The sequence below is a fragment of the Larimichthys crocea genome, chromosome XVII (assembly GCF_000972845.2).
Source record: "Larimichthys crocea isolate SSNF chromosome XVII, L_crocea_2.0, whole genome shotgun sequence".
NCBI classification, from domain to species: Eukaryota; Metazoa; Chordata; class Actinopteri; family Sciaenidae; genus Larimichthys; species Larimichthys crocea.
This window is the reverse complement of record NC_040027.1, coordinates 20,932,597-20,947,239: the sequence shown is the minus strand read 5'-3', so window position 1 is coordinate 20,947,239 and position 14,643 is coordinate 20,932,597. Positions and strand designations below refer to the sequence as shown.

The 14,643-nt window shown below is 43.1% G+C and overlaps 1 protein-coding gene across 1 annotated transcript; it reads left to right on the top strand.

Moving 5' to 3' along the window:
• The first annotated feature begins 2,639 nt into the window (after window positions 1–2,639).
• On the top strand, window positions 2,640–14,643 carry enc3 (ectodermal-neural cortex 3). The gene is made up of 4 exons (XM_010732425.3): window positions 2,640–3,055; window positions 4,200–5,234; window positions 5,322–6,091; window positions 13,048–14,643. The coding sequence occupies exons 2-3, from the start codon at window positions 4,212–4,214 to the stop codon at window positions 6,066–6,068; spliced, it is 1,770 nt and encodes a 589-aa protein (XP_010730727.1). The 5' UTR covers window positions 2,640–3,055; window positions 4,200–4,211; the 3' UTR covers window positions 6,069–6,091; window positions 13,048–14,643.

Here is a 14,643-nt window from a genome sequence, read left to right as displayed (position 1 = left end):
GTAAAGCAGTGCCACATTAAGTCATGGTGGATATATGGTGAATAGATAGATATGAAGAACAGATAGATTTAGAAATATTATGTCTGCTTTGATCCAGTCAAAAAAGTTTAATGAAATTATACTTGCGACATATGATCCTTTTGTTAGTTATTTTGTTTTGTATGGTTTGTTTTTGTCATGTCCTGTTTGTTTTGGTTGAATGTTCTGCACAATAAAACTTCACATTCTCTTTATCCTTTCCATAATTATATTGCATTCATTTTCAGTCTGTCATTCCAAGCTCGTTATTCTAAGACTGATTGACCAACTTGTCTGTGTCAGTGGACAAAATAAGTTACAATTCCAGTTAGAACTTGCCTTGGTAAGCAGGAACCAGCGACTTAAATAGAAAGTCATAAGAACCTCTGCATTGTTTAGTGTTGAGGCGTGGGCATGAGGATGACCCCTTCTGAGGACCCCTCTCCTTATGTTTCAAACAGGATGACCTCAGTGTGGAGACCACCTGCCTTGAGTGAACAAATATGTGGTACAGTGAGTCTGCAGGCAACAATGGAGTGACGGTTACTGTCATCTAAACAGAGTGGCTTGTTTGTGATGCTGGGGGCATTGAGGAATAATTGTGGGGGGTCTGATTAATGGCGTGCCTGCCTGAGACTAATTAATGACCAGTTGCACAACGCTTGCACCCAAACACATGCAAACACACATACACATAAATCCACAGACCATTTTGGCTCAAAGCCACTGGGCTGAGTGGGGAGAAAGGGGGGGCTGGGTTAAAGTGCAGCAAAATGAATTAACCTTAGATTACAATCATGAGTTCATTAATCTAATCTCCTTAAATTCATAATCTACTTCAGGCACACTTGTGTGTATAAAAGCATTTGGCCCAGTGGGTTACAAGGGGGGCTTCAATAAACACAGGCGACAAAGGTTTTGAGAATGTGAATTACTAATGAGTGCATTTATGGTGTCAAACATTGAGGTTTCGCAAGACTATTTTCGTGGTTACTTCGGGGCTTTCAAGTGTAAAAAAAAAAAATTTGATTTTGGCGACTTGAGGTATTGTGAGGAAACAATAGGAAATAGGAAGGAAAGATGACTGAAAAATGCACACATACACAGACAATCTCAGACAGTTGTGAAACAGAAGCAGCAGCTTTTAATCTTCAAAAGCAGCCGTTGAGTGACAGCAAGAAGGAGTGAGAGACAGAGAGGGAGACGGAGGGGAAACCTGAGCAGTGTGGCATCCAATCTGGCAGCTCGGTGTACAGACCAGACAGACAGTTCTGGAAGGGAGAAATAGTCTCCACAGCCTCTATTGTTTGAACAAAAATGAGACCTCAAATATTGAAGCCATCACTGATTCATTAACTGTTTCTGCATCTGCAGTATTCAACTTTCCATTTCTGAATATTCCTTTTTGCTGATGCATGGGGCGTTTCTCATATTGTCTCTGTTTCATCGAAGTAACTTGGAAGCATGCACAATAGCAGGGCACACCTAAATGGAATCAAACCATTATTAATGTCATTAATTATACCTGCAGACATGTTTAGACATGTCCAAACAAAGAATCTTCCATGTAGGAGAGACCTGAATCTCTGGTTATGTCTATAATTGTTGGATGCGTTTATAAATACATAGAAAATGCACACACGGACACATCTTTTCATAGGTTCTGTGATGTATCATGTTTTAAACAGCCTGTGAAATTCCTTGTATGTGCAGGCTGACTTGGCTGGTTCTTGAGTGACCTCATTCTTGACCTGATAGCTCGGGAATACTTAAATCCTTCAGAAAATGTCAGGAATTTCGCTGGAGTAACAAACCCATGGACCTCAGAAGGACTTTAACCTGCCATCATATGATCAGTAAGACTGTTGGTTATGTGAAGCTGGCAAGCAGAGAAAAGACCGTGTTGTGCCTTGTACTGATCAGTATTTAAGTATTCCTGATGGTTATAGTTGTGTAAAGGTCCTATATGAATACTTTTTTTTTTCTCGCCTGCTCAGTTTCAGAGGTAAACACTGACATACCACTGAGGTCACGTGTCAGAGGGTTATTTGAATGTCTTTCTTTTTAGCAAGCTGGGTTCATTAAAAACGAACTTAAACATTGTGAGTATTGTAAAAATGAAGTATTTTTATAATCAACATGTTTGGATTTGACTACATTTAGGGTAACAAAATGATACCTTACCCACTTAACATTTTATTACTCTGTGGTTGGTAATAACCTTCTAAAGCATTTAAACAATTCAAATGATTAAGACACACAATTATTTGGAACAAAGGGTGCTCTAACTCCTTTAAATCCAGGATAAAAAAAAAATCTTTTGGCCATTGCTTTAAAATCAACTCTGCGGCTATTCATGGTGCTGTATTCTTTTTACTTATCTTGTTTTTTTATATCTGCTATTACTTTTACATTACAGTATCTTTTTATATGGCCTTGTATTATTTGTCTTTATACCTTTCTGTCTCATGCAAGTCACTTTGAATAGCCTTGAAAGGGCAGAATAGACATGCTTTGCCTTTAGGACTGTTCTTGTGAGAGCAGCAGGTGAAACACAAAGAGCCAGACAGGTGTTTTGTTTTTTTTCTTCTTATTCTTATTCTTCTTATTTTAGAGTAACGATGTGTGCACCGACCCTGCAGTTGGATGCAGAATAAAGAAGGACTTTGCAGTTGTGTTTTAGCCCATTGGACAATAGCAGGAGGAGGAGGAGGAGCCAGTGTGAACACTCCGGCTGCCTCTGCTCTTTCTCTCCGCTCCTCTCGTCGCTCTCCCGCAGGCTGCGTGGCTTTCCCGAGAACAAAACGGAGCTGCTAACTTTTATGACATTGTTTGTTTGTTTGTTTGTTATTACGCGTTTAAACTCAAAGCTCGACGCGCAGACAAATGGCTCAACCATTTCCGAACATCTTAGGACACGATTCAGTTTTAAAGTCGGATCGCGGATTTCTTTAAAATTGTGCCACACCACTTCAAACAATCCAACGGCGGAACAAGTTGTAGTCGAGATAAAGGAATCCGGATTGCGCCCATCAAGGTAAGCATGAATCCTCCTAAAGTATCGATCGCAGATAGTTTATCCAACTTCCGAAATGTGAGCAGTGTGTTTCCTTTTTTTGATGTTGTGTGATTGCAGCAGGCTGGATGTTTGCAGGCTGGCTGCTGCTAACTTGGGAGGAAAGTTGAGCGCATGCTGACCGTACTTTCACATTTACTGCACAAAACGAATTGGATTTCACGCTGAGATCCCTCCACGGAAGTCCACCAGCCCCCATTTGAAAGGGATTCAATAACAGATTTAAATGTATCAGCTTTGAAACAATGAGCACAGGATGTTTATTTGCTTTTGTTTTTTTCAAGTTGGGGAGACATTCTTTATTAACCCACAGTGCCTTTTCAATGATTGCTATTTTAATCATGTTTAATAATACATTATTCTATTTATTAAACATTCATTAAACTGAATTTTATTTTGAAATTAAGCATCCCCACCCCCAGAATGCAAATGGCTGCAGACCTGCAGCACCAAAGATGATCAGAAGAAAGATCTAAGTTGTGGTGTATCTGTTACATAATTTTATCCACAAGGAGCTGGTCTGAGGTGTCACATCTTATGTGGGCTTGAAAGCTTCTTGCCGTTGGCACCATCTTGTATGTGAGACTGCAGAGCAGCCTGGCAGGAAGTTCTTGGCTCAGGCTGTGGCTGAAGGTGACTCATGGCCTTGAAATGTTTATAGGGGTGGAAAGATGTGATATAAGACAACACACCCAGGTGTTGTTTCTTCTCCGTTTTAAAGGCCATTTAATGTAGCTCGTTTGTTGTCACATGTTCCGAGGGTTGAGTCCTGACACTTATACAGCGTGTGTTTTCTAGTGTAAATCTCTATTACACACGGTGTACACACAGTGTTTTTTCTGTGGGAGTGCTCCTTATCTGATTTCCTTTCATCTCTAAAGTCTGAAGTTCATTTCCGGCGTGCATTGATGATATGAGAGTTTTATTCCTGAACAGCCCGTTCGTCAGCTGTTGACATAGTGAGTTTTATTTAATCATAAAATGGGAGTTTGTTTATGGTAGCGGTCACATCAAAAAGAAAAGCACATGGCTTCCTGTCCAGCTGTCATAAATGGTTAAATAAAACATATGTTAAGGACTTTTTATCTTCTATTTCCTCCTCCAGGTTCAAGTCAAGATGTCTGTCAGTAACCATGAAAACAGAAAGTCCCGCTCTAGTTCAGGCTCCATGAATATCCAACTCTTCCATAAGACATCCCACGCCGACAGCTTGTTGACTCAGCTCAACTTACTGCGCAAACGAAAAGTCTTCACAGATGTCGTCCTGAAGGCTGGAAATCGATGCTTCCCCTGCCACCGGGCAGTCCTGGCCTCCTGCAGCCGGTACTTTGAGGCCATGTTCAGTAGCGGGCTCAGGGAGAGTCGTGATGCTGACGTCAACTTCCACGACTCTCTCCACCCAGAGGTGCTGGAGCTCCTGCTTGACTATGCCTACTCGGCCCGAGTCATCATCAATGAGGAAAATGCAGAGTCGCTCCTCGAAGCTGGCGACATGCTTCAGTTTCACGACATCCGGGACGCAGCAGCGGACTTTCTAGAAAAGAATCTCCATGTCTCCAACTGTCTGGGAATGATGCTCCTGTCAGACGCACACCAGTGCCAGAGACTGTACGAGCTGTCGTGGAGGATGTGCCTGGCAAACTTTGCAACTCTGTTCAAGACAGAGGACTTCCTCAGCCTGCCCAGAGACAAAGTCCAGGAGCTGATCCTCAGTGAGGAACTGGAGGTGGAGGATGAGAGCCTGGTGTACGAGGCTGTTATTGACTGGGTTAAGGCCGACATGGAGCACAGGCACAGTGAGCTGCCTGAGCTGCTGCGTTGTGTCCGCCTGGCGTTGCTCCCTGAAACGTACCTGCTGAACAACGTTGCTTCAGAGGAGCTGGTGATGTGCCACAAGGTGGGTCGGGAGATTGTTGAAGATGCCGTACGGTGCAAAATGAGGATCCTCCAGAATGATGGTATCGTGACGGGGTTCTGTGCTCGACCGAGGAAAGTTAGCCAGGCCCTGCTTCTGCTGGGAGGACAGACTTTCATGTGCGATAAAGTCTACGTGATCGACAACAAGACCAAGGAGATCACCCCCAAAACAGACATCCCCAGCCCCAGGAAGGAATGCAGCGCTTGTGCTATTGGTTGCAAGGTATGTGTGTGATCTATACCTGACTGTGTGTTTTTATGTGATGTTGTGTAGATGTACTCAAAAAGTGATTTCTTTTCTTCGTCTCAGGTTTATGTCACTGGAGGACGTGGTTCTGAAAACGGGGCCTCCAAAGATGTCTGGGTCTACGACACATTACACGACGAATGGTCCAAAGCTGCACCTATGTTGGTAGCCAGATTCGGACATGGGTCTGCAGAGCTCGATCACATATTATATGTTGTGGGAGGACACACTTCCCTGGCAGGATCCTTCCCTGCGTCCCCCTCTGTGTCTCTCAAACAAGTGGAACAGTACGACCCTCAGACCAATAAATGGACCCTGGTGGCTCCGCTCAGAGAAGGGGTGAGCAATGCTGCTGTGGTCGGAGCCAAAAACAAACTCTTTGCCTTTGGGGGCACCAGTGTAAACAGAGACAAATACCCCAAGGTGCAGTGCTTTGACCCTTGCCAGAACCGGTGGTCCGTGCCAGCTGCTTGTCCACAGCTATGGCGCTACACTGCAGCGGCTGTGGTTGGCAATCATGTTGTGGTGATCGGAGGTGACACTGAATTCTCAGCCAGCTCTGCCTACCGGTTCAACAGCGAGACGTACCAGTGGTCAAAGTTCGGCGATGTGACAGCAAAACGGATCAGCTGCCATGCAGTGGCGTCGGGAAACAGACTCTATGTGGTTGGAGGGTACTTTGGAGCTCAGAGGTGTAAGACTCTAGACTGTTACGATCCATCATCAGACTCTTGGGACAGTGTGACCAGTGTGCCCTACTCACTCATTCCCACTGCCTTCGTCAGCACATGGAAGTACCTCTCAGCATAGAAAGAGATGAACTGGTTTTTATGGTGAGTAGCTGTAGTTTCCTTAAACTGACACAAACAAACAAGATACCAATTATATGTGCTATTTACAGTCTCCCCTGTGTCGCTGGATAATATACAGGAACTCACTTCAGAGAACTATCTTCGGATAATTCAAACAGCATTGTGACATAACAGGTGAATGTCAGCTTGAACCGGACAAGGCCAGTTTTTAAAAACCGCTCACTGTTTTCAAGGTTGCTAGTGGTTACAGTTACACATTATCTAGCTGCTGTGACGGCTGGGTGTTGGATAAACATGGTGAAGTCCTGGTTTAGAGAGCAGGAGGAATGTCAGCGGTGCTGGTAATTACAGAGCGAAAGCTACAACACAGGACCTCTGTCACTGACAGTAGCGAGGTGGAGAGGCAGGGATCAGGTCTGTGCTTGTAGTGCCGGGAAGGCAAAGAGGGCAGGGTGCTCTGCAGGACAGGCCTGGGTGCTATCTGACTCAATTATGAGTCAGTTCCTTCAAAACAGTTTCGAAAAGGTGATGTGACGCATCGTGTTTGACATATGTAGGACTTCAAAGACAGAGGATCCCGAGGAGCTTTCGGTGGGCTTTATATAATAGCTGAAATATACTTTTTTATTAAGTTATGTATGTTTGACGTGTAAACTTCACACCTTGACAGAGAACAGAGCACTCAACTCTGCTCAAGGTTAAAAAAAAGTCAGATCCGTAATCTTATCAGGGATTCAGGATGGGAGGTAGAGGGGAGGGGGGGGAGGATTCATCTCAAGTGTATCAAAATATGATTGATTGTAATGTAACATAGCACATCAGTGAAGAATCGCTCGGGCTGATCTGCCCGAAGGAACGACAGGTGGCCGTTTTCACAGCTTCGTGTGAGATCAATTTTTTTCCTGAGGTGTTTTCAGTTTTTTGGCAGAGGTTGAGGAAAGAGGGATGAAGGGATGAAGGGATGGGGCGACCAGTGGATGAAACAGATATAGTGATATTTTGAAGGTTGTTTTTACATGTGCCCGGTGGTTGTGGAGCTAGTTTTAAGTTTCCTGACATGAGGCATGTCCTGTGATCTTATTTTAGCGCTTATGCAATCGATGGGGAAATGGTTTGTTGCTGCAGTAGTCATTGCATTTGCATTTTTTTTAAAAGCCCACACTCTGCTGCATCTTTTTATTATTACGCACACATCTGCATTGATGTGTTTTCTCCTATAAGTTCAGTAGTTTGCTGTAAAGCTCCAGTCTGTCATCAAGAAAACACTCGCTTTAGGCAACTTTTTATGCAATATTTACTCTTGTTACACTTCCTTTCTGAGTTAGATGAGAAGCTTGGAACCACTTGTATATTTGTCTGTTCAATAACAGCCTATGACGCTTAGCTTAGCACAAAATCCACCAGTCTAGTCTTGCTAAGAAAATGAATACACTTATTTTCCAAAGTTGCTGGTTGCTGCTTGTTTGCAGGAATTTTAATGCCTCAATAACAGTTGAACATCAAGTTTAAAGTCTTTTTAGTTGTTTCCATCAGCGTCAGCTAATGTAAATAAGAACACTGAAGTCTTTCTCTATAGCTATATAGTTATTTTGACAGATTGTTCAGTTTCTGTGACTGAAGTTTGGTTAAATCATACTCCTCTGTACTCCAAAACAACTGCTTCTTTTCCCGTCAGGAATACAGGAAAGTAATTTCAAACAGCTCCTTTTATGCTGCCAAGAACTTTGAAATTAAAGCTGAACGGAAGCAAGTGAGGAGCAGAGGGCTTATGTGTGACTTGTGTCTACAGTAAACAGCTGGATATAATGGAGCTGGGGGCTTAGCATTATGAGGCTGCTGGTATGGACCGCTGTCTCCATGGTAGCCTAGGTTTTCTGGGCTGGGATGGAGACAGACAGGCTGGCTAAGAAAGATCAAGGCGCCGCATCCTTATGAACTCTTTCAGTTACGGTAGCTACCATCCTGCTGCAGACTCGCCTTTATGTTTAATTACAGCAGACGTGGAAAAAGCTCAAATTTCCAGCTTCTTAAGCAGGCGTCTGACTGATGCTGGTCGACTCTCTCACCCGAGATAAAGGGTAGACTCGAGAGGAGAAATTAAGTGGCAAAAATTTTAGAGAGCAGGACACACACAGACAGACAGCCAGGCACACAGACACAAACACACACACACACACACACGCACATATATACATACATATGGAGAAGGAGAAGAAGTGGAGAGCGAGTAAGACCGGGGGAAGCAAAGCTATATTTTGAGCTGTTTGGCAGCCGAGACTAACGCCTGCCTAAAAATACTTTGCTCCCGAGGTTGTCAACTTTCAGCTGGGGTCAGAGAGAAAAATAATTGCGTGTGTGTGTGTGTGTTTGTATGTTCCTTTCATGTTCATGATGGGGCCCAAAAACCACCAGTCAGCTGTTCAAGTATTCACTAGTAGTATTGTGAGTTTTTACGCAGTTGTGAAACCACTCTTACTACTACTCTGTCTCACACACACACACACACACACACACACACACACATACACACACACACACACACACACACACACGAGCAGTCGCATTGCTGGCATTGCCTGTCCTTTAAAAAGCCAGCCAGCCATCCTTACTCTAATTCGGGAGGAATGAAGGTGTGGCCTGCATTCCCATTAGTAAAGATTTGTTAATGTTGCCTTGCGGTAGAAGCCTTTCAGTTTTTGCAAGGCCTGAATGGGATTACCAGCCTCTCTGCTCTTTTTGTCACCACCTACTGTAGTTTGTAGCATTGTGCATTTCCACCAGATGTGACTAACCGCAGACTCCAGTGCCAAGCCAGAACCCACTGTTGATGGAAAAGTATTTGTAAATCTTAAACCATTATGGTTCGTATTTGTTATGGTCCAGGCAGGAGGAGTAACTTTTTAGGCTAAAAGAACAAAGACCTAAATACAGATTGTAATCTCTTTTGATAATTACCTTTACAATCTTTGCAGTTGTCAGTAAAGTTTTAAATCTCTGTATCTGTATATGCAGTATTTAAATCAAGTGTGGGTTTTGGAGATGGTAAACATCATGGTGTAATCTGGTCAGTTGTTAGTGCCAGACTACAGGCAGACAGGATGTAATCGGAGATCCCTGCGCAAAGTTCAGGACAGCCTCTCTCTCTCTCCTTCAAACCGCTGAACTATAACGGCCCCGGAGATGACTGTTATCTACGCTTGAGTCCTTGTTTTTTCAACCCCTCCCTTCTCCGTCTTCATCCCTCCCTCCTCATCACCCCCCTCCGTTCCAAAAAATCACAGACGTAAGCAGCATACTTTTGTTTTTTTAATGCCTTTAACTGAAGCCCCTATGAGGTGGGCCCGGCTCTGTGTGATAGGGTACACCTGGAGAGGTCAGGGGCCACAGAGGGTCCTCGGCGGGCTCCCTCTAGACAGCTGCTGTAAAATGGAAAGGTCACGGTGGGATCAGGGAGGAGGAGTGCAGAGGCCCCAGTCACTCAATACTAATGTTTTATTAATGCCTCGCTGTGAGGGCCACCAGGAACACAAGCTGAATGAGGCTTTTATTGTGGCATCTGTGTACAACAACGTCTCTCCGTCTCCCCCCCCCACACACACACACACATGCACTGTTAGAGTTAGCACGTGCACACACACTTCGGCTTCAGTCCCTTGAGTAATCAATTTGCCACATTACAGTCCTCGGCGCGGCCGCTTAAATTTACATAAACCTAATGGAGTTTTTATTGGTCCTTTTTCCATGCTGCGAGTAACAAAAAGGAAAAGGGGAAAAGATGCTTAAAATGGCTGAATAATCACCCAGACTAATTTGATTACGCCCTTAAAAAGAGAAGCTGTCATACAGTTACAGGGGCCTCCTCAGAAAGCCAGCTGGGATCAGTCTGAATGTGGCTGCCTGGTAATTAATCTAAATTACGTAATATTTGCACCTCTGAAGTAGTACTGAAGTGGCGTGGATTCAGCCACAGAGACGCTCTTTGTCCTATTCTTAAACTGGAGTTTCTATAAGGATTCATCAAGATGTGCCTGAATTTACTCTGCAGCTGTACCAAGACACTTGTTTCTCTGAGCTCACCCGGGAGTCCTTTATCTGTCCCTGAAAAACAATGCAAACTAATGTAAATGAAGTGACTGTGATTCATACGTTGGTCAATACAGTGAAATTCTTAGCGGTCATTAGTAAACATGGCACAGGCCTCGCTGGACACAAGGGACAGATAAAGAAAGACTCAGCTTTTGTGTGCTGCATCATGGGTAATTGGGCACATGGAAGACACAGATGGAGTCCAAGGTGCAATAAAACAAAACAAAAAATGAAGATGAACGTCAAGATGCAGGTGTCGGTTCATCTTATAAATGTGACCTAGTCTCGTGGTGACCAGTAGAAAAGTTTGAGATTTGAACATTCTGTCTTTTGTCCGACTTTATTCCCACATGGAAAAGAAAGGCAAGTGATGGGAGCAGACAGTCTGGTCAGGTTAAACCTCAGAGTGCTGTATACAATCTCTTCATACAGTCCCAGCCCATCTGTTTGGTCTGCTGAAGGACGCATGGACTCCCTCCATCCCTCACAGCAGCACTCTGTGGTTACTGCTGACCAAAGAGGCACACAGGGGCATATGGGTACTTTCTGGGTTACAGTAATTAACCCTGCCACCTGTTGGCATCCCATACTCAAGACATCTTACTCCATATGGGCAGATGGAAGCGAGATTTGTGAAGGTCGGTCTATTTTGGCGCGGCGAGTGTGTGCGAAAACTTCAAGTTTTAATGCAAGTCAAGATGAGTTTGAGGTTTGTGCGGCCGCTATAGCTCAGTGTTTGGTGTATGATCGACCTTGACATGACGGGTAATAATGATAAGGCCGTGAGAATGTCTGGAGCCATTTTTCTGATGACAGCGGGACCCTTGATAATGCGAGACATTTATTTTTTTTGATGGATGTGCTGATGATAAGAGACACGTGACCTTTGGTGTGTATCTCTGTGGAATCCATTCTGACAATACAATTTAACATCTAATACACTGTGTACCTTCTTGACATGTTTGAACTGGGTTGAGATCATACTGGCGTCCTGTCAACACGAACGCGGCATGTGAAAGCCCACTCAGTAGATAGAGATAGATGACTAAATATAAATAACTCTTATGACAGGGTGATATTGTCGTAGTTGGAGCGGAGCTGCAGAATATTTAGGATTCCGAGGCTTGCTCCTCATCAGCTGCACTTGAGAGAGATTAAACCAGCAGCAGCAGTATTCAAGATGTGCAGGCAGTGACCTTTGCACACGTATACAGAGAGGGAGAGAGAGAGGAGCGATGGAAACTTCCATCAGGCCCGCAGTTGCATGTGATACAATAAGTGCTGCTACTGTGTTTGTGTTGCAGCAGATGTACTGTTGTTACTGGTTGGTTTCAGGGATGGGTATCGAACGTGAGTGCTTTTTTAGTACCAACCAAAATGTGTCTGTGGCACAGAGTCAAATACTGAAAGCTTGGCACCAGATGTCTGGCTAGATTTGTAATCGTGTTGACTTGTCTATGATCAATTAGGTCCCTGTTTAAATCTCATACAGCTGCTTGTGTTTATACAACATTTAACATTGAGAACTGTGTGTGTGTGTTTGTTTGTTTTTTATTAAATCTGCATATTTGCCATATAAGACTTCCAGATTCAAGTTTCCCTAGAGTCTCCACTGGTTGTCTGGCAACAGAAATACAAGAAATAGTCTGGCACATAACTCCCTGTAAAACCACAACTTTGCACAAGTTTTTATTAAATTTAATTAGTGAGCTTCATAGGTGCTGGTAGGTGGTTGTTACCTTTTAGACCGAGCCAAGCTAGCTGTTTCCCCCTTGTTTCCAGCCTAGCTTTGCCGTCGTATTGCAACCAACATTTAAAATGATACCCAGCACTGTATTTGTTTTTTTTGTCTTAAAGCTTTTTTGCAAGAGAAATTAGCAATGTTTTTCCTTTTTTCTTTTTGGTATGTTGACATGTCTATCTTATTATTCAGATTGGATAGCATCCACATGACAGTAATTCTTCCAGAGGGCTTGAATGTACAAGCAGATTTTCCTACAGCTTCTCACTCTGAAGCCTATTTGTAGCCTCTTTTTACCTCTCTGTTGTAGTTCCAGTACTACAGTGCTCTGGCAGTGTCTCACTGTTATGCTTCAGGCGATGTATTCACAACAGTAACAGATGCATATGGATCAACGAAGGCTTCTGTAGTATCAGCCGGCTTTGTCAGCCATGGAAATGAGAACTCATTAGATTATCCAAACAAGCCCCCAGCAGAGCCAGCCTGTAACTGTCAACTCTGTATCTCCCGGAATAGAGAGCACACACACATCCTTCATCTGCTCTGGCAGACTCATGTTATCATCAAAAATATGCAAATCAGAGGTAAACATCATGTTCGGGTTTCTTTCCAACCCCACAAATATCCAGTGGAACATTCCTTCTTAACAGCAGGGGAGGAAAATTAGACACTGAGGTTGCAGAGAAATGCGAAAGATGAGAGATGTCACAATGTTTGTAGTTAAAACGATGCTCAACATATTCAAGAATTTGAACCATGAGAACGCCTCTTACAGTTTAAATTATACCCGGATAAAGAAGATGAGCAGATGGTTTTAGAATATGTGTTTTATTTGAGTCCAGAGAAGGTTATTCTTACAGCTTACATCTATTACCTAGTGACATAAATGGCTCGAGCAGCTTAATCACACATGCCAGGAGGACTTTGGTTAAATAACACTCCATCCTGAGGCATTATTAATGCTATGTGGGTAAGCCTGATAAAATGGCATGGTGATAAGCTGATATGTCGCCTGGAGGAGCGAAGTCTCCACATTCCTCCCCGCTCCCTGAGAATGTCCAAGCCGCCCCTATGGTCATGTGGTTGGTCCTCATACAACCGAGTTCACAGGACCTAAACATTAATCTCCCTCTCTTTTTTTTCCCCCCAGATCAGCCGTGGTGTCTGGTATGCAGGCATGTGTCCCCCTTCACTGGCTTCACGGGGGAGGAGGAGGAGGAGGAGAAAAAAAGGGAAGAGTTTGTGTGTTCCTGCTGTGGCTCCATCCAGCCTGATTCACATTATCTTCAGCTGCAGAGAAGTGAAAGGCCTGAACCCTGGAAACAGCCCAGAGACTGGAAGTCTGCGGCCTCTTTCCACCTGATGTGTTTACTTATACTTCTTGTGTAACTATCCCATGTAGCCTCTAGCCTGAGCTGGGCTCGTTGCCATGCATACTGCCCAGACTTCACAGTCATCCCTATATAACATGCAAAGTACAACCGGAAAACCAACCGACACACATCTTCAGACTTTTCTCTTTCCACCTCCTCTGGCGGATCTTCTACTGTGACTGTATCGGCCCTACACTGCTCAGCTGACTCACTCCATCATCAAATGTGTGTATCATCGCGCCAGTAGATTACCAGTTTAACAGACTCTGCAAGGACGTATGAGTGTCTCTCTTACTGACGTGTTGTTTTACAGGCAAATGAAAACGAACGCCGGCTGTCCTTTTTGTTGTGGTTTCTCTTCCCTCCTTCTGACACGGGGCGCTTACTCAGGTGTAATTTATTTGGACTGCTGATAGACTGAATTAGACCTTTGCTATGCCAGGCCTATGGGGAAGGAGAGAAGACATTTGGGGAAGTGTATGATTTTGTGCACAGAAACAATCTTCCTGTCTGTATTTTTAGACTTTGGACTTGGGCTTCCCTCAATTTTGGTGAGCTAAATTTGTATCGTCCTCTTTGACTTAAAATACACACTCGCAAGAGAGAATGTGGCCCATTACGTCTGAAAAAGACACTTTTCTGTTTCAAGATGTTATTTCAAACTATGATTTTTGTCCTTTTTTTCCCCTATGTTCTGTGTCTCAGGGTTATGTACAGTTTTGCCTGTATTTCTTTTTTTTCAAGGGAGGGTAACATGTTTGTTTTCTGTCTTTTTTGTGAATGTATTATTTTGTTATAAACTATTTTACAGAACTCTCATTTTAGAATATCTCAATTACATAAAAATTTTTGTCATGTGAACATGTATGATTACTCTTAATGCCAGTGGTCATATTTAAAACAAATGTTGCCAAAACATGAGTAGTTAACCTTAGTGTCATTCTAGATTTAAATAACAAAAGCTAAATGTGTGTAAAGTAGTTAACAAATACTTTGGAGCTATAATATTTTTTTCATTTCATACTTCAGGATCATTAATGGAAGTCTTTTGTGTGTATAGTTTGTATATTTTTCTTTGTAATTAATTTGTAGAAGCCTTTGATTTGCACAATTTGTACAAAGAAATCTCCTTTTTGTCTTAATTTTGTATCTTTGTCTTAACCCAGCTTGGGTAGTGTGAATAATCAAAGCCTTTTTGTAGCAAACTATCAAGTTGTTTCTCTTCATTTGCTCTGTGTACAAGTCTGCAGTTTCCCAAATATATCAAAATATATATCAGATTGTCTGATATATTAAGCTATTACTGATACACCATCTGTTACTTCATGTTCTACAACTCATAACTCGTCAATAAATATCTTGTTGAAAACATA

Excerpts from the sequence above, each read along its gene's own strand:
- enc3 (XM_010732425.3), top strand. The coding sequence starts at position 4,212 with ATGTCTGTCAGTAACCATGAAAACAGAAAGTCCCGCTCTAGTTCAGGC. Across the intron at positions 5,235-5,321 it reads CTTGTGCTATTGGTTGCAAG|GTTTATGTCACTGGAGGACG; the intron begins GTATGTGTGTGA and ends TCTTCGTCTCAG.